At 40.5% G+C, this 19,048-nt stretch overlaps 1 protein-coding gene across 1 annotated transcript in view; it reads right to left on the minus strand.

Annotated features, from left to right (window-relative positions):
* The window catches only part of LOC128997735 (endoribonuclease Dcr-1), a 109,952-nt gene that overhangs the window by 17,903 nt on the left and 73,001 nt on the right, over positions 1-19,048 (minus strand). The window contains 9 exon segments of the mRNA XM_054423384.1: positions 4,848-4,966; positions 6,528-6,663; positions 8,460-8,548; positions 9,204-9,342; positions 10,860-11,095; positions 12,652-12,952; positions 14,504-14,657; positions 16,278-16,408; positions 17,503-17,807. Of these exon segments, the coding sequence (XP_054279359.1) occupies positions 4,848-4,966; positions 6,528-6,663; positions 8,460-8,548; positions 9,204-9,342; positions 10,860-11,095; positions 12,652-12,952; positions 14,504-14,657; positions 16,278-16,408; positions 17,503-17,807 (1,610 nt within the window).

Below are 19,048 nucleotides of genomic sequence, written 5' to 3' on the forward strand. Positions count from 1 at the left end.
TCTCCGCACCGCCGATTAACCCAAGGTTGGACCTGTTGTATCAGTCGCCTGGTCCAGAGCCCCCTTGTCTCCTGTTCCCAGCTCTCCTGCCACAGCTGGAAGGTCCGGGTGCGTTCCTCAATACTTGCCTGGTCCTCCCCACGGCGCTGATAAATTGCCTTCCTCTCCGCCGCCAAAAGTTTGACGGGGATGACTCCAGCAACCACCAGGACGGCGGGTTCGGACACTGTTCGATAGGCAGATGCTACCCTTAGTGCTGCCTGACGCTGCACTCGGGCGAGCCGCATCCTATATACCTCCTTATTGAGAGCGTCTGCCCAGACCTCCGCACCGTACAGGAGCACTGACTGGACCGCAGACATCAACAGCCTTCTGCGGCTGGACCGTGGACCTCCGACATTGGCCATTAACCGACTAAGGGAAGAAACCATTTTAGCGGCCTTGTCCGCCGTACGGGTGATCTGGTCTCGCCAGCTGAGCTTGCTGTCCACCATGACCCCAAGGTACTTTGCGGCACGAGTGGTTTGGACTTCAACGTTCCCCACCATCAAAGGCACGATGGTGTCAATCCTCTTTTTAGTCAGAATGACAATCTCAGTTTTGCTCAGAGCGAGCGAGAGACCATGTTCTGCCATCCATGCGTTAATGGTTCGCATGACTCGATTTAGTTTCAGCTGGGCAAGCTCAATGCTACGTGCAGCTATTAAAGCCGCAACGTCATCTGCATACCCAACTAGGACAGTTTCCTCAGGCATCTCGGATCTCAAGAGGCTGTCGTAGGCGACGTTCCAGAGGTCCGGGCCCAGTATGGATCCTTGAGCAGCACCAGAAGTTACATCCATCGTCCTGGAGCCTTCTGTAGTGTCGTAAATGATGAGGCGGTACCGGAGGTAGTCCTCTATCATGCGCATGAGGTATGCCGGGACGTGGAAAGTGTTCTCCAGTGCGTCAAGCATATCGCACCACCTCGCGGAATTAAATGCGTTTCGCACATCAAGTGTTACAAGCAGCACAACCCGACGAGAATAGTTGTTAAACTCCTCAGCTCTCATTACGGCTCGCTTTACCTCCTCAATAGCGTCAACCGTTGACCGTCCCTTCCTGAAACCGTACTGACGAGGGGATAGATTCCCTGCAGCAACCACGGCTGAATTCAGTCGGGAACGGATCAACTTTTCCAAGACTTTCCCAGCAGTGTCCAACATACAGAGAGGTCTGTAAGAAGAGGGTAGGTCTGGGTTTCCTTTTCCCTTCCCCACGAGCACAAGCCTAGCTGTTTTCCAGCAGAAGGGAAACTTCCCCTCGGCCAGACAGGCATTGTACGTGCTCAAAAGGATTTGTGGGTTTATTGAAAAGACTTTCTTCAGGGCCTCACCAGGTACCCCATCCGGTCCAGGAGCCTTGTTGTGCTTCAGGGACAGAACAGCCGCCTCCAACTCCTCGAGACTGAAAAGCGGTACGTCGTCCACCCTTCCGAACTCCCGCAATGGGCGCAGTGTGTGAGTCGGGAAAAGGGACTTTACGATCCTCTCCATAGAGGCCCCGTCCATAACGGAAGGTGGAGAGCGGGTGCCAAGCTTCTTGGTTACTATCTTGTAACCAAGGCCCCACGGATCGGAATCGACATCGTCCCTTAATTTCTCCCAGCAACTGCGTTTGCTCCGGTTAATGGCCCGGCGAAGAGACTTCCTAGCCACCTTGTAAGCGTCAGACTTAAGACGTCTATCTTCAGGTTCTCTGGCCCTGGTAGCAAGACGTCTGGCTCTCAATGCTGCCCGTCGTAGTTCTGCGATCTCGGTTGTCCACCAGTACACAGGTCGCTTATCGCACCGGGATCTCCTGCGAGGCATTGACTCTTCGCAGGCCGAGACTATCAGCCTCATCAATGATGTAACTGATGTCTCTTCGTGAGCCACGCCAGATGCAGCAGGTACCACTGGCTCTCCCCGTAGTATGACTTCGGTGAATTTGGCCACGTCCAGCTTTTTGGTGTTCCACCGAACGGGCACCTGCCGAGACACGGTAGCTTGTCTCTGATGACTATCCATGACATTAAAAATGATGTACTGGTGGTCACTGGCCGTATAATCCTCTAGGACTCTCCAGGCTCGTATCCTCGGCAAGAGGGACTCAGATGCAAGCGTGATGTCTGGGATCGTTCCCCTCATTCCGGGACGCTGGAAAGTTGGCGTGTTGCCCTCGTTTATGACAACAAGTCCAGCCCTGGCAGCAAAGTCCAGGATGTACTTCCCCCGGGAATTAGTGAGAGTCATTCCCCACTCGACAGCCCTAGCATTGAAATCCCCCGCCACGACAACGTGCCCGGCGGTATCGCGCACGCTCTCTTCCAGGCGGTCTATCTTTCCACGAAAGTCACGGATAGCCTCGTTGGGGGTGAGGTATACACTAAAGTAAGTGACATCCCCGCACCGGACCCAAACGAATCCTCGGCCCTTCGCGTGACTCCTTACCTGCACTTTAGCTGTATTACGAACCCAGAACGCAGCAGTACCAAGTGTATCGGGAAACCAAAGAGATGGGTCCCTGTCCCGGTACTGGTACTGTTCGCTGACCAAGAGCGCGTCAACACCGTGTTCGAGGGCAAGCTGACTGAGAAGCGCGTCAGCCGTCCTGGATCGATCTACATTGCACTGGAGGATCCTTATCTTCGTGGTTGGGCTTTCGCTTGTTGTAGTGCGCCTTTAAATGCACTGCACTGCCCAGACCCAGCTATATGTTTAGCGTTTTTATCATTGAGGCCTTTCTCCTTACAGAGGAAACAGGTCTCAACTTTACAGTCCCTACGAGTGTGACCCACCTCCCCGCATCGAAGGCAGTTCTTGCCTCGGTCGGGCCCTTCGCAGTTTCGGGAGGAATGGCCGAAATCAAGGCATTTAAAACACCTCGTTACTTCCACCCTCCGTCTCAACCTGCAATTAACCCATCCAACCCTCAAATGCTGGAGTGCCAAAACCTTACTGGCGTTTGCGTCTGCCATTTCGGCGACCGCCATCCGCTGTTGACTCCGGTTTGGTTTCGTGAGCCACACCCTCAGACTAGCCGTTTGTCCGGCAAGCTCGGGGACAGCTTTTTTTAGGGCATCAATGACGTCATCCTCCGTTGACACACAATCCATATCCCGAACCTCGACGGACGTCTTGGGTTCGAGAGCACGAACGGTGCCCTGACCTTCCACAGCTGCCTTTAGTTCGGCAGCAAAGGCGGCTTTATCTTTAGACTTACCCAGCTCGAGGAGGACGTCCCCGTCCCGTGTTTGTCTAATTGACCGTACAACCGTGTCAGTTTGCTCTGGCTTAGCCTTGGCCTTGATAACACCCAAGACTTCGGCGAAAGATCTTCCCTCCAAAGGCTTGACCAAAATTGCCTCAGTCCTGGGCTTTTTGGGCCGCGACTTTTTAGCGAGTGCCGAGCCAGGCACAGCTTGGGCCACGCCGGTCGACTGCGCCCTCACTGCCACATATGTCTTGGAGCCGACTTCCGCGTGCCTCAATTTCCTCTTCTCCTTTTTCGTAAGGCGCTTTTCCCACACAGTCCCAGATGGTGTTTCTACGACTGACCCCTTTCGGGAGCTACCCTCAATGGGTGTCGCAGGTTGCTGTGGCTGTTGAGGTTTCGCTGGAGCGGCAACTACGTCAGAGAAGGACCTAGAAGTCTGGGTCGCCTTGACCTTAACTTTAGGCTTTGCTGTCTGAACAACCTCTTCTCTTTTTGGAGGGCTTTCTGATGTAGGCCTCCTGCGTTTCTTGGAAGGTCGCGCATTGTCGTCAGGTAGGGACACCACCTTCTCGGCGATCCTTTCCATGGCCGCCTTGCTCACCAGCCGGCAGGCGAAGACAAAACCAAGGTCGTCCTCGAGCTTAGCCATACCATTTTTAACCACTTGGTTAACTCCTCTCTGCGTCTTAAAGGTTTCAAGCATTGCCTTTATGGTCTGCTCCATGTTTCGAAGCCGGTTTTCAATGTCATTTTCTGCGTCGAGATATTGCTGACGCAGAAGTACCATTCCCGACACTTCCAAATCTAACGCTGTTGTTAGGGATTCCTCCGGCATCCCTTCACCAGACTTAGAGGGTGGTCCACCGTTTCCTTCTCCACTTGTCAAGGGAGATCCCAAAGTCAAGTCTTTTGTACACCTGAAAGATGCAGGTGGAGGGGACGTCTTCACGCCTTTCAATGTTGGCGATCTCTGGACCTTGGAGCTTCGCCCGAAAGGGTCTCGCTCTACTTCCGACTTCTTTTCTTGCTCATTCGAGCTACTTATTAAAGATGTGTTCAGGGTATTTGTTATAAAAGCCATCTTGTGTTTACCAGCGCATCGTGCGGCAAGGGGCGGCCCGGAATAGTCAGGAATGGGTATACCCTCGGGGACAGCGCCCCTACCCCAGTTCCCCGAGGCCCAACCTCCGTTTTCCCAGCACCGGATACCTGACGTGCCGGGGGTCACCCGTCACAATGTAGAGCCCGACCTCTACATCCATGCCGCACTCCCTGACCAAGGACCGAAGTAGCTGGTTTCTCACGACTCACTGAGAATACCCATCGGCAGTGCAGAGCACACATCAACCCCTGCAAACACAACAGGGGCACTCCCAAGGACTCCCAGTGAGAGCGTCGGTCACCCTTTTAGTCACCTCTTACGACAAGCCCGGGAAGGCTGCGGTTCTATTCTAACCCCGAAACCGCAGGGGGAAAACGTGAAGGGTAGCAGGGAGGTATACAGGTATAAGGAGTTGACCAACTAAAAACTTATTCTTAAGATTTTGAGTGAAGTTAAACAAGAAATAGAGGTGTAAGATATCTGCTCTTAAAATACACTTGACATGTACCTGAACATTCTGTGCACTGGTGGATGAAGTGATTTCCTCCTCGGAAGGCAAAACTCTTATCCCGAGCCAAGACATGAACAAAAGTGCGCCCCGTGGTCCGCAAGCTATGAGGTAGGCACCTGGAACAGAATAATTAAATGTTACCAAAATCCTGGTTACAGTAAAACCATCACCCACACCTAACAAGGTTAACAGAAAAAGATAAGACGAAGCCAGACTAAACGACTTTGATTCAAAACTTAACACTTCATATCAAAGTTATACTTAGAAATATTTGAACAAGCAGTTGTACAATAGACAGGGTGATGCAAAAAGGAAGGTAAGATTTGAACTGCATAGCACTATTAAGGGGGAAGGGTCAGGTCCACTGCCGGCCGTCTGTAAGTCGATCATAGTATCCAATTTGTCGTGAGATGGTGCAGTGGACGGTTGAGCACCAAGTTTTTGCTGTCGAACATTTTTTGGAAACAGTGAATCTTTTATTACGGTGCAACTGTACACGTTTCAACAACATTTTGGTGTAGCCCGTAATGGACTGGTTAGTGGTTACTGATCGTAGATCAATAATATCAAGTTGGGTGACTGCATTTCAGACAACAGTGTCCAGCATGAGTGGTAAATCTACTGGACTTCCACCAATGGCAGTTTCTCCAAAAAACATAGTGACCATAAGAGCATCAGTGCATCAAAGTCCGCTACGTTCTTTTTACTGTTTTTAATTTTTTTAATTTTTATGGCTTTATTGACATAGCCAACTAGCAACTTTGTAGTACAAGGTTATTTTTGGTAATGGGGCATTTGAAAGTGTTCAGAAACGCAGGTCAATAAAAACAATTTATGTGTAAAATCATTTGCGTTACATTCATTTCAAAACTGACCATCCTTTTTGCGCCATCCTGTATTAATTCAAAATGATCACAATATGAGGTGTCAAATATTGTGAAGACTAACTGTTTGTCATTGTTGTGTCGGTAGGCTGGAAATATTGTTTGATCTACAGAAGCCTGTGTTGCCGATAAGAAAGATCGGTTGACTTAATTAAAAAGGGTCAGTTTTGTGTGTAGCTGTTGAGTTGTGAGTTGTAAGACAGGGTCCACAGGGGGAACTGGAGCCCATAGCCTTAGCCTTTTGTTTTAAAAATTAGGGTTTCTGTTTCTTACTAAATTATTTACACTGTTCCAGTCTACTCTACCTTTTGGTTGATATTGATGTTTACGTTTTTTGTATGTTTTGTGGGCTAACAATAAAGTTGAGTTATGTAAGTAAGAGCTAGGTTTAACTCTTGAGCTACATCACCCAAACCAAAGTAACAGTGGGTAAACCATAGTGGGTAGCCATGAGGGTTTTCACCATTACAGATGATGGAGGCTTGAGAAGTTTTAGTTTTTTACAAAATTTTGATTCTGGTACCTCTTTGACAAAATGAAATTGGCTTTAATTCTGGGGGGGTCCTAAAGGCCGTGTCACACGTAGGTACTAATCGCTAGGTGTGACGTAGTAAGTAGGGGCGACTAGCACTCGCTGGCAAGTAAAAATTCAGTACTGCGCGAGTAATAGTAAAAGTTATTTTATAGATAACAAAGGCATTTTGGGTTAAGTTTGAATAATCCTACTCATTATCAGGATTTATGGATAATCGGGAGTCTACGGCATTATTTTGTACATGAGCGATGATTGTACCTATAAGTGCTTCCACACAGTCTGCAATACTCTTGTCTGGAATGCTGTGTTGAGTTATCAGGTTATAAGGCACAAAGCAAGGTACGTCTTCTAAACCGTCCATCCCTTCTTCATCACCCATTGCGGCTAGACGTTCCTGAAAACATCATCCAAATTGAGTTGCAATAGTCAATCAACTACTAAATTACTGATTTCCTATAACAGTTACAATTATACCCTTTTTCAACCAATCCTCAAACGACCAACATTAGGTCAGATAACCTAAAAGGTAGATTAAAACCAAAAAAATTATGTAATCATGAAAAATGTAAAACTAAATGTATTATAGATATTACACAATTGAATTGCTCGAATGTATATATCAATACTAGTTTTGCAATGTTTCTTATAGTGTGTGCCACTACATTTTGTAAATACAGTTCAATACAATATCAGCTTTACTGGATACATTCCACACGCAGATTTTTAGTTTATGTATACAGACAAATGCTAGGTTAAAAGAGGTCACCAACCTCTTTATATAATTAAAGGACATAGGCCTACTGTACTTAAGTTACAATAAAATTATGCTTAAATGCTTAAATTATAAACATGTTTTTAGCCTTTCTTGACCTTGCATTTGCCCGTATAGATAGGACTTGGACGTGTACGTAAAACATACCCAAAAAACATGGGATGAGCTGGTACAGTACGGGAGTGAATTGAATATATTTAGTGGAGAGCAGCCAGACATGAACCCACGTCAAAGCAGAACATCACAATACAAATTTTACCACACCAAGTCAGGTATTAACCAGAATATAATAGAGTCGTGTCCACAAACGTTATTAAACAAAGCTAGACGTTTGTGGACACAACTTTAATTTATTACGGTGACAAGGATGGAAACAGAAGTCTATAGATCCCTAGAATAGTTCAGTTTAACTGCCCAATTAAATTTCATGATAGATCAATCAACCTTTGTTTCTGTCTGGACATAGCGTCTAATGCAATTAAAATGGCGTCTTACATTAAAAGAGGATAAGACTTGATTTTGTTTTTAAAAGGGCTAGTTTAAGAGAGAGGGCCACACAAAAAAGTATCTTTTAAGCCTCTGGTTCTTGCTTGGAAACTATTCAGTATTCATTGATATTTACATAAACAAACAAATCAAAACTTTTTTGTCTAGATCTATTAGATACAAACAGGATTCATTTTTTCATTCCTTTATTGTTTGGTATAATACTGTAATTTTCTACACATAACAAACGTGTTGGTTTTGATAACATAATTCCATTCATTTTAGCACTGACTTCTGATGGATCCTCCTATCCTGAATGAAAGAGTCTTCTGAGTTCTGACCTGTTAAAAATTGTACAGTGGTTTAAAGATTCAAACCTACACGTCTCTGCATTTACCCTGGATATCATATCCCTTACATAGCCTCCAACTGACTACATTTTTGAGTTACATTATTTACTGTTGCGGAAGGGGCTGATCTAATGGTTGGAACGAGCACTTTTGTTCTGAATGCCAGGGTTAGAATCCAGTCAATCACCAAAGGAGGTTAGCTACGTCATAACACTGGTATCTGTAAAGCCTACCTGGGAAAACACGAGTCCAGGAGCTAATAACTAAATGATAAAAGGATAGTTTCAAAAAATGATACTTCATCCTAATTATGACTTCTTCGGGAGTCAACTGAAGTGACAACAAATTTAAGAGCATCAACTAAGTCCTGAACTCTTAATTTTATCAGATAAGGTAGCTTAATTTAACCCCTTTTCAGAAACATTCTATAACATATTCAAATTTAATATTTTCTAGTGAAATGTGTTGAGGACTTATTTATAATTGAAATGAAACTAACTCACTCTTCTCAAGACACAAACAATTATAAACCTAATTTAAACAAAGGGGCTTTCACAGTAACAAAAGTCACTTTAAATCTACCTGAACAAGCGCGATGATCTCTTCTCGAGTCAAGTCTTTCATTGCAGGCAACTCTGCCTGGTTCCAAAGGGCTGCTGGAAGACCAGCCTCTGAAAATGACATATCAGATTCAGTACAGAGTTTCCCCCTAAGATTTTCTGCTTCTGTTGCAAACTGTTCATCCACTCTTTTGTTTTGGGGACCATATTCAATCAAATTAGTAATTAATCTTTTAAATTGATATTATTACGTAAATGCTCTGGGGAATGAAAATGGTTAGGGAGATATGGCTAAATGTTAATTAAAATCGTTAAGCTAAAATTTCACAAGAAAAACCTATATTTTGAATGAATGTGGACAACTCTAACTACAGGTAATTTCCACAGAAAGTGTATTTCTACATTATTTATATGAATCAAAGAAAATCCTGTTCCAAGTTTTAATTTTACTAGTGCACCACTCTTTCCACTTGATTTTAAATGGCTATATTTTAAATTAAACATTTGTAATTCTGTAGTAAGAAGTTAAAACACAACATATGTCACGAGGCATTTTCATATAGATTTTAGCGGAGAAAACTCCAATTAATTGACATCAAAGTTAACCAATAACTAAAATCACTTGAGTGTATTTACAACCAATAGTTTGAGAATCAATGGTTTTGAATATTACACTAAAACTAACTTTCCAGCTATCATAGCACAAAAATTATATATCCAAGAATGAAAACAAAAGCTATGTTTTGAGTTGGTACTGATCTATTACCAATAAGCGCCTTCTCCAGTTCTCGAGGTACTAAGTAGCAAGGAGGTAGCCAGTTGTCGTGAGGCTCGAACTTGGTGGCAATCATGCTTTCTCCAAACTGCTTCCTACGGCCCAGTCTATAGAGGTTGAGGTTGCTCACCTGACACATTCAAGTTCAAATATTAATCATAGCATTACAGTGGCTTTGTCACATTGGGCTCCAAATCAATACAATCTTATAGTTCCTCTTCTTTTAAAATACAAATTGATAAAATTTTAGTTGTCCTAAGGGTTTCCTGGTTTGTGGACCGTGAATTTTTGTTGTAAGATCAACTGAATAGGAAACTTTAATAGAACAAGAAGACAGATATAGGAAGCAAGAAGAGTTTAACCATTGACTGACGTACAACGTTCAATGTTTAATACGTTGCCTCACTACCGTTTCGAGGCTGGCTGAATCTGTTATGAGTACAGTTGTGGCAATTGCTATCAATTTGAAACGGTTGATGGGGTTTGGTACTGGTTGTTACTGATTGAAACTAGTGGGGTGCGTCTGTAGAATAATGGAACAGTTGGGTGGATAGATGAGGGTTGAGACATGGAAATATTAAATAAAATAATTGTATGATAAAGGAATTAGGAAGGGGTGTAACTGTCTATTTTAAAGGAAATATTTACCCTGAGGTTGATCGCGCCCATTGCCGTAAATACCCTAAGCCAGATTTTGATGTGCTGTGATTTAGTAATTTATAACATGAAAACCTTATAACTAAACCACTACCTGAAAATGTAAGAATTGCGTTGACGTGAATAACTAATAATGAACTAACTGTGGAATATGAAACCCTTATTGAAGTAATGTAATTTGGGAATAAATTACTCGGATTGACAGCATAGAATAATTGAACAATTGTAAAACCATGTGAATTTGTGACATTGTTTCAACAAGCTGAATGCCGGTTCCTTTTAAGGAGAAACCGATATTAAGTTGTAAAACTACATTCTGAAGCCCCTTGGTTTCCCCCCCCCGGCAACCCCTAACTAAAGGTTAAACTATCACATATTGCTAATTCTGACTACAGGTACCTAATAATTTACTTCTTATATCTAAATAAGAACAGTCAAAGCCAATTCCTCCTAACTCTACTGATTGCTTCTGATGTCTACCAATCGCTTCTGACTTTGATAATCGATCCTGTCATCCGTCAATGGGCTTAAAAGAGCATAACACATTTTTTAAACCTTTAGACCAATTTTGGATTGTTTAAAGTTCTGAAGCATTGGATTCTGGATTAGTAGACTTTTACCATAGATAAAACATACTCCTTAGTAGATTTCCCATCCTTATGGAACAGCTGAAGCCAATTTTATTGTTAGTTCTGTCCGGTGTACTGTAGATGTCGTGTTTTGTTTACAATTTGTTTATATTATTTTGGGGTTAGTTTCTCACGATTTGTGCCTCACAATTTGGTTATATAGCTAGTGGACAAGTTATTGTTTATGATTAAATAGTTGTATTTGGATAATTGGGGTTTTAAATTACTGAAATAGCAAGAAACAAATTGTAAACAAAACACGACTCTACAGTACAGAACTAACAGTAAAATTGGTTTCAGCAGTTCCATAAGGATGGGAAATCTACTAAGGGAGTATGTTTTATAAATGCTTTTACTGTACCTGTTTGGAACGTAGATGACTCAGTTTGCCCTCGTGCACTGCCTCATGAGCACAGTAGAGGTAGGTGGTGATGGCGTATTTGAGGAATGAGTCCCCGATGGTCTCCAGTCGCTCTAGGTTTATCCCGTCGTTGGCGTTTGACATGGTGAGAGCCTGTAGCAGCACACTAGGACTAGGACCCGGGTGGTGTTCCAAGTCAGGCTGACTGTCGAAACTGAACCCACCACATGCTTCCTCTGTAACAAAACAATCTTCAAAGGTTGAGTCACTGCCCTAAAACCTAGGTTAAACTTTTCTCACACAAAACTGGATTACTATACAATAAAACTTGACAGGTAAAAAAAGGGATCAGAAAAAAATTGAAACATCTAAACATTCCTGTCTGACTTTAGATAAGACTTATTCTATATTGAAAGATGAAGACTTTTGGTATTGGGTAGGACTACACACTTTGTGAATTAAATTTGTAGTTATCACAAACACAAAAAATTACGAGACCTTACCCACTTTCAGACAGAGACTTAACTAACACTAGTGAATCCATACAAGGTGTTTTTTTATGCAACCCAATATTTTTTTTTTCTTCTTTTTTTTTTTGTCCTAAGGACGCTAGGCACGAGCCTGGGATTGTTTTTCACATTACTTCAGGCTAGACCTAGGGGTTGCGGCATTATCACTTGGATAGAATCCATTGGTGACTTGGCGGGGATCGAACCCGGGACCTCAGGGACTGAAGTCCCGCGCTCTAACCACTACGCCAGCTCGCTCCCCCGATGCAACCCAAATTACAAGTACCATAAGTCACTGTTTAACGACAAAACAAGCTCGTATTTTGGTATCGCTTTATTTTTTTTATTTCATTGCCAATCCGCTGATATGCATTTTTGCATAGTTATCTATGAGTTTAAGTGTTATTGGGAATTTTCATTGTGAATTAGCATCAACCTGGCGTTTTCGAAAGCTCTGTTGCAGCATGCAAAAAAAAACCATATTAGGTCTTATTTACAATAAATTATCAATAACAATAAACCCCACAGATAACTGGAACAAAGCATTTTAGCTGATCGGCAACAAAGTAAAGGAAACTGGGATACAAAATATGAGCTAGTTTTGTTCCTAAAAAGTATCCCACAGTAGTTGTAATTATTTGTGTTGCGTTTGGAAAAAGAACACCATGTATTAAAATGCTATCTAAAATTTGAAAGGTTAAGCCGGGTTTTCCTAGGCGCGGAGTCGGCCAGCGGAGAGAGGAACGCGGAGAGCGGACTCAGCTTGTCTTAGGTAATTTAATGTTACTGTTTTCCTAGCAGCGGAGCGGAATGCCATGTTAATTTCAATTCCGCTCTCCGCGTTCCTCTCTCCGCTGGCCGACTCCGCGTCTAGGAAAACCCAGCTTTAGAAGACATTCAACTTACAATATATTGTTGGAAAGGAAAAAATAAAGTGGGTTTACCCTCTTGGGCCAAGAGTCTTGGCTAGAATAGTTACAAAGTCTACCACTAGACTGCAGCACTTTGAAAAAAAAAATAGGTTGCTAAGTGTGATTACATTTTTGTCTACATATTAACTTCAAAACAAATCATTGAATAGTTTTGAAAGCAAGTCTTTTTTCAAATTTTACTTATAAAAACTTTAAGTGTATGGTAACAGTTTCACTAGTTAATATTCAAAACATAATTTGATCCTAAGAATAATATATAAAACCTGTGAATACCACAAATTAAAATGATTATTGTCTAGTTTTGTTACACAGTATTTTATGACACTCAAACACATTAAAAATAGTACTTACCTGTATCAAAATCCTCTAATGAAATATTTGAGTCTGCTTTGGGAGTTTTGTTGATTTTCTTCACATGATTTACAGGAGAGTTTATTTGCAGCTGACTAAGCATTTCAGATGGCATTGCATAACCTGTCAGCTCAAACTCCAGCGTTTTCTCCTCCGCCACACTAGTCAGCTTATCCTTCCCTTCATCTCTGCAGATGACAAAGGGTACGTCGTGGCGCACTAACATCTCGCTGTTCTCGATTTGTTGCTCAATCTCTTTGGTCGCTTTGTCAAATCTTTCTCTCTCGATGTTTATTTCACTCTGAAAATTACCGAGGTTTTTAGTTTTTATTAACTAACTTAGTACAGCATATACAAAATCTATATCAAATGTAAGCCTTATAAAAAAGGCTTGCCAGCAGAAATTTTTATAGCACTTAAATGTCTTTTCTTTCCTTTTGAATCAGTAAGGCAAAACTTTGAACTGTAGGAATATTTAATTTTGTACAAAAAAAACTTACATATATAATTCAAAGAATCTTCCATTTACCATGAGTATACATTTTCAAATAAAACATACAATAAATAGATAGATAAATTAGGGCGATTTTTTTTAATATGAGTATAGCTCCGTAGTTCGAGCGTAGACCACAAGGCTCGCTGCTTACTGGCATCGTTTGTAAAGAGAATTACGATTTTCAGCTCTGTAGATGGTATTTACACTTCACTGTGTATGAAAAAAAAATTGAATCTACCTTTGCAGAATAAGGTCAGGATTTTTTTTACTTTTTTGATTGTGTAATCTTTGAAAACGCGTATTGCGATCACAATAGTTAAAGGTCCTTGGGCTCTATTTTCCGGATTGGTGATTGATCAATCTAGCTTTTAGGCCAGGCTTGGCTTGAAAATCAAACCATACACACTCCTCTATGTTGTGAATTGAGAACTCCAAATATCAGGTCTTATTTTTGTAATAATCCCAAGATTTAACCCTCCGAGTGTTATTTGTCGAAATTTCGACTCACAAACACTGTTTACGGTGAAGGCTCTATGACTGACAAAATCGGATTGAACTGGATCGAGTTAGGTATCGTTTTATTTGGCAGATTCTAAGCTTTCTCCCGAGGTCTGTCTCTAAGCGTTTTTTTTTTTTGAGCGGATCATAATTGTAGCAGACAGCTGACGTGCGTATTTGTAAACAGCTTGGTTAACCTCGCACCGATGACTGATGTGTTTTATTACGTTTATCATAGTTTTAGTGTTAAAAATCAATAGTAGTGATATACGTGGTGCATAATAAGAAGATTTAAGTGATTTTGAAGGGCTGGTTGATGATCCTGAAGAATTAGGTAGTGATATTGATGTAAATTATCAGCCAGATTCCTAGCTATGGTTAGGCTATGCATTCTTAGCTAAACGCTATGTATTGAAATCTGTTTTTTGCCCATAACTTATTTATTTGCAAATCTACTTCCTTATATTATTATATATTTGTAATCCTCATAAAATTTAGAACTAAGTGGCTATTTTCAAATATTTATAGGCCTATAATTTATACAATTTCATTGAGCGCGAACTTATTTTTTTTTTTGAAAATTTTCCAAAAAATTTGTTTTTACTTAAAAGATTTTTTTGAAACAAATGTTCCTTATGCTTTATGTATAATATTGAAGCCCGTGATTTTCCAAACAAAATGGTATATAGAACAGTATAATTAACATTGTTTTTAAGCTTCTCAGATCCGTTTTAATAAAACCTTGCAAATGCGCAAAAAATAGGCAGACATTAAGGCCAAAACTAGGGACACTCGGAGGGTTAAATAAGGTTTTTCTGACTAACCGTCATACAGGCTGAGACCTAGTCTTTTACTAACCTCCATGACTGTGCTTGTGGCGTTGGTGTCTTGCCATTTCCAGTCTTCAGGCTGCTCTTCTTCTTCCCCAAAATCATCATCTTCTGCCTCCGCCAGATAGTCACTCTTGAATGTGATTCTCAACCCTCGTCCTGTACTAGGTCCTTTCTCATTACTGTCACAGACATAACACAAGTCAGAAAACACTTCTATGGTTACTAACAGCTAAGACAACAACAATAGGGTTAATAGTGTGGCAGGCAATTGATTGGTGGGACAAAACTTCTCCCCAATGAATAATTACCAAAGTGATTAATCAACTTGAATCATTTTCTGACAACAATATGATTTCTTAATGGACTACAACACTACTCTGAGCCATTGTAAAGCACATATGTTCAATCTATATTTGCCCTTGAAATTAAAACCAGAATCATCCAGTGTTTTAACATAGTAAAGTTTATAAGTCATCAAGTATAAATAACAGTAGTTCGGTGGCGTCTTGGGCGGATAGACATTGTAGGTTTCAAACCAAGCGCCTGAACTACAGTAGAGCACCGGTTATCCAAATGTCAAATCCGAAATGTCGGTTAACGATCACCACCAAAATGGTCAAATTCAAATCTACTCCCGCCAATATCGGCTGGCAGTAACGCACACAGTGACATGGTGATTAAGTGCCGTCACGCAGGCCCTACACGTACACACATAACCTCACTTTGTGTCAGTGACAGTTACATCAGTGATCGTTGTAGCGAGAACGTGTCATTTTTTGTTTGCTTTTTTGACTTAAAAATGTAAGCAAAAATGCATGTTTTACCTAGTCTGACAAACTTAAAATATTAGATAGCCTAAAAAACTGAGTAAGTGGTTACATTTAAGTCGGTGATCCAAGGACTTTTGACAATTTGCGATTTCTAATTTGTACATAATACTGTGTTTAAACATTCCTCTACACTGATCTCTCAAAAACGATGTTTTATTCAAAATCCACCAATCAAACATTGTGGTAGATTAAGTAAACTTTGATCAATGGCTAACTATATGTAATGCTGAGTGTGCTATGCTTTATTGCTCTATTTACAGTAACTAAAGACAATCACGGTGATGTGGTAGGATATGCCAAAGATCTCGGTGATATAATATATCTTATTTATATATTTATATTTATATAATATATATTATTTACTTGTGCTGACGATCATAGTAGCATTACAGTATATAAACGTCTCTACAATGATTGTTAATGTTGTTTGTAGCTCCTATCATCCACTTTATGCCTAGATTGAGGGATTATAATCAACGCTCTACTGTATCTTATTACGGTCACCACAGGCTTGGCTTACCCATGTGACTTATATCCCTACCTACCTTTAGATCTCCGCACAATCCAGTAATTCTATGATTACAATTAGTTCTAGTTTTTTCATATGCCCACAGAGACGTAAGATCCAGAGGAAACATTAAATGGTACACTTAAGTTTTGTATAGCAAGTCACTTGTGTTTAGTGCAAATTCGATTGGTCATCCCCTTCCACTCTCCTCTCCTCTCTCACCATCACATACTACAGAGCTCAAGCTGCAGGAAGAGCCTGTGCGCTACAACTGCCGTTCAGGCTCTTCCTTGCTCAGTACTAGAATATTTCCGCCCCACTACTCCAGTACTAAAAGTGTAAGGTTGTTATATAAGCATGTTTCCTCTGTTGCTTACTACTCCGTGGTATAATTTACTCTGACAATCATGTTTAATTTAAAAATGTCAAACAAATAAAAAAAAAAAACTAGCAGAACACACCTTTCAGAGGAATGTTCCGTCATTAAGATTTCGCTGCTGAGGTCTGACTCTACATCTGAATCGTAGAGACACAGTTCGGTTCCACCAGGACCTTCTGCACAATCCCAACTGGTAGGGGAGCAGTACCTCACCTGAGGAGAAAAATATTTAACTTACGAGTTTGAATTACCCTTGAGCCTTCTCACTAGGTCGCAACCACTTTTACCCCTTCACACAAGGTGACTGCCAACCCGTGGCTGAGACATTCTTGATAAAAAGTACTCTGTTTGTTGTCGTATGATTCATTTATCAAGGTGGAATTGATTTTCTAGCTTTTTTCCTCGTCAGAGACTTTTCCTTTCTTTTTTGGTTTACCAACACATTCGGTAGACCTACCTACTTCTACTAATAAATTTTCACTTCTATCCAGAAATGTATTGCCCTATTCATCCATATCGTAAAGAGGCATTAAAATGTAAACCAAACAAAGCAACATAAATAATGTTATACTAAAAAACAGCTGCGAACTAAGAAAGTATCGTGTGTGAGTAGCTTCAAACAATTTGACATCAGTGACAGAAGGGTGTACGGGGAAGCCAATCAGACGACAAAACAAGCTGTGTGCATCTCCAAGAGCTAGGTCGCAGCTACCTGATGTGAAGGGCCAGGTATATTAAAATGGCCTGCTACGAGTTTGGTCACTTAAAAAGCTAGCAGTTCTTTGGCAACTGGGTGGTTGCCACCGGGGTGGGTAGCTTCGATCTGATTGTGTGAAGGGCTCCATAAGACTCAATGCAATTTACGGATCTAGTGGCTGACAAGTGGCTTCGACCTAGTGAGAAGGTGGTCTTTGATGTGTAAGAGAATTTGTTAAGAATAGCTAGTCTAGTAGTCATCGGACGATCATGCTTTCCTATGATTCCTAAGTCATTGTATCATCATTACTGGTGTAGTTCCATGAGTATTTTTTGTTCCCAACAGATAGTTTTGCCATGTCATTCAGCAACATTTTAACTGAATTACAATGCATTGTTTAGTCGGTTGGCAAACTTGTTGATTTATTCTTTAAAAAGCATTATCTGTATTTTTTGTGACAGTAGCTAACTAAATATAGGGCTTAAGTATATTATTTTTCTTTACAGGTAAACAAAAGAAACATTGTATCCGATATTATAAAATATATAGTACAGTATTTGAAAACAAACTTTTACTCAAAGTGACAGACAAAAACAAAACAAAAACTTACCATTTGCAAATTATCAGGAAGTTTGGCATTAGGGTCGAATTCATCACTAATTTCAGCCATTTCATTGGACCAAGTGCCAATTTCCAACCAGCCTCCATCTTGCTCACAACTATCAGCGTCGCTTTCATCAGTTTTATCTTTGTCAGCTGGATCATCATTCTCTGGTTCGTCTTCTATTTCTTTCAGCACTACCGGTTTGGGACTCGGTTTGGACTTAGACAAGGTATTCTTCTGATTTTCTTCTTTGGATTTTTTCAAGACATCAGCCAGACTCCATCCAAAATCCAAAGGACTCCATTCATATTCTGAAATAATATTTATTAGAGATAGTGAACAATGATCTTGAAATTGTAATCAATATTAAATTAATATAAAAATATTGAATTATCACAATACCAGCCCAAAAGAAAATGTCAAGGGTTTTTTCAAAATAAAGATTTTGGTTGTTAGGGCTATTGCCAACAAAATAAACATGACAACAAATCAGTGCATTTAGGTTTCAGTTACTTGAGGGTTTTACAAGAAAAAAAGATAGATTTGTGGTCAAAACATTTATTTGACCTAACCTAAGCAAAGTGACATAGCCTACTTTTACTTACTGAAAGGTAATTACTGTAACTATTTTAAAAATGTTTAATGTCTGGACAGATTAGTATTATTTTAAACCGATTAGTTGCATGTAGTGATGGTCAAAACCAGAAATTTTGAATCTCAAAACCGAAACCAAAACTTTAAAAATCGAATCCCGAATCTCGAATCTCAAAACCTAAACGCGAAACTTTTTTACTTAGCTGGTTACAAAGGTCAAGGTTACAAAAAATACACATAATCATAAAATGTTAAGTATGCAATCAAAACTGAAAGAGATCGACTCCTGACCGTGACATAACATAAATATGTGAATGTGACATAATTTTTCATAAACAACCAACAAAAAAAATAAATTAAACTTCTAACACCAACATAAACATGAATATTAGATTAATTAGAACATTTAGTGGTCAATATTTCTTTGTGTTTAGAAAATATTGATGTGAAACTGAATTGTACCAGTTATAGTATTTAAGATACCTTTTGAAGTTCAGGATAAAATTTACTTGTTTCACTACTGTTAATGGTGATGTTTGCTCTGTTGCTACCAGCTTGTTTGGAAACAGTGTTAAAAACAATAACAATGGCACAAAAAAATGTCAGCAGTTTCAAAAATAAAACTACCAAAATCTTCAATTTCAAAACTTTTGAATCTCGAAACTTGGTGATCGAATCTCGAAACCGAAACTTTCCTAAGTTTTGATGGTTTTGAGATTTGAGATTCGGTTTTGACACATCACTAGTTGCATGTTTGTTGGGAAGAAAAGAGATGGGAGATGGCCAAATACTCTTGTTTTGCTGAATTTAAACTGTTCACTTGAGATACAAAAACCTAGTTTCACATGTTGAACAGCTTTGAACAGGTTTAAAAATTAAGAAACATAATTAACCGAATGATTTGGAACAGTAATGTAGTTTTTTTATATTTTTGTTACATTCCAATTTAGGTCAGATA

This window comes from Macrosteles quadrilineatus, unplaced genomic scaffold (assembly GCF_028750875.1).
Source record: "Macrosteles quadrilineatus isolate MER2022 unplaced genomic scaffold, UCM_ALF_1.0 Scaffold_7__1_contigs__length_78375512, whole genome shotgun sequence".
Taxonomy (NCBI): domain Eukaryota; kingdom Metazoa; phylum Arthropoda; class Insecta; order Hemiptera; family Cicadellidae; genus Macrosteles; species Macrosteles quadrilineatus.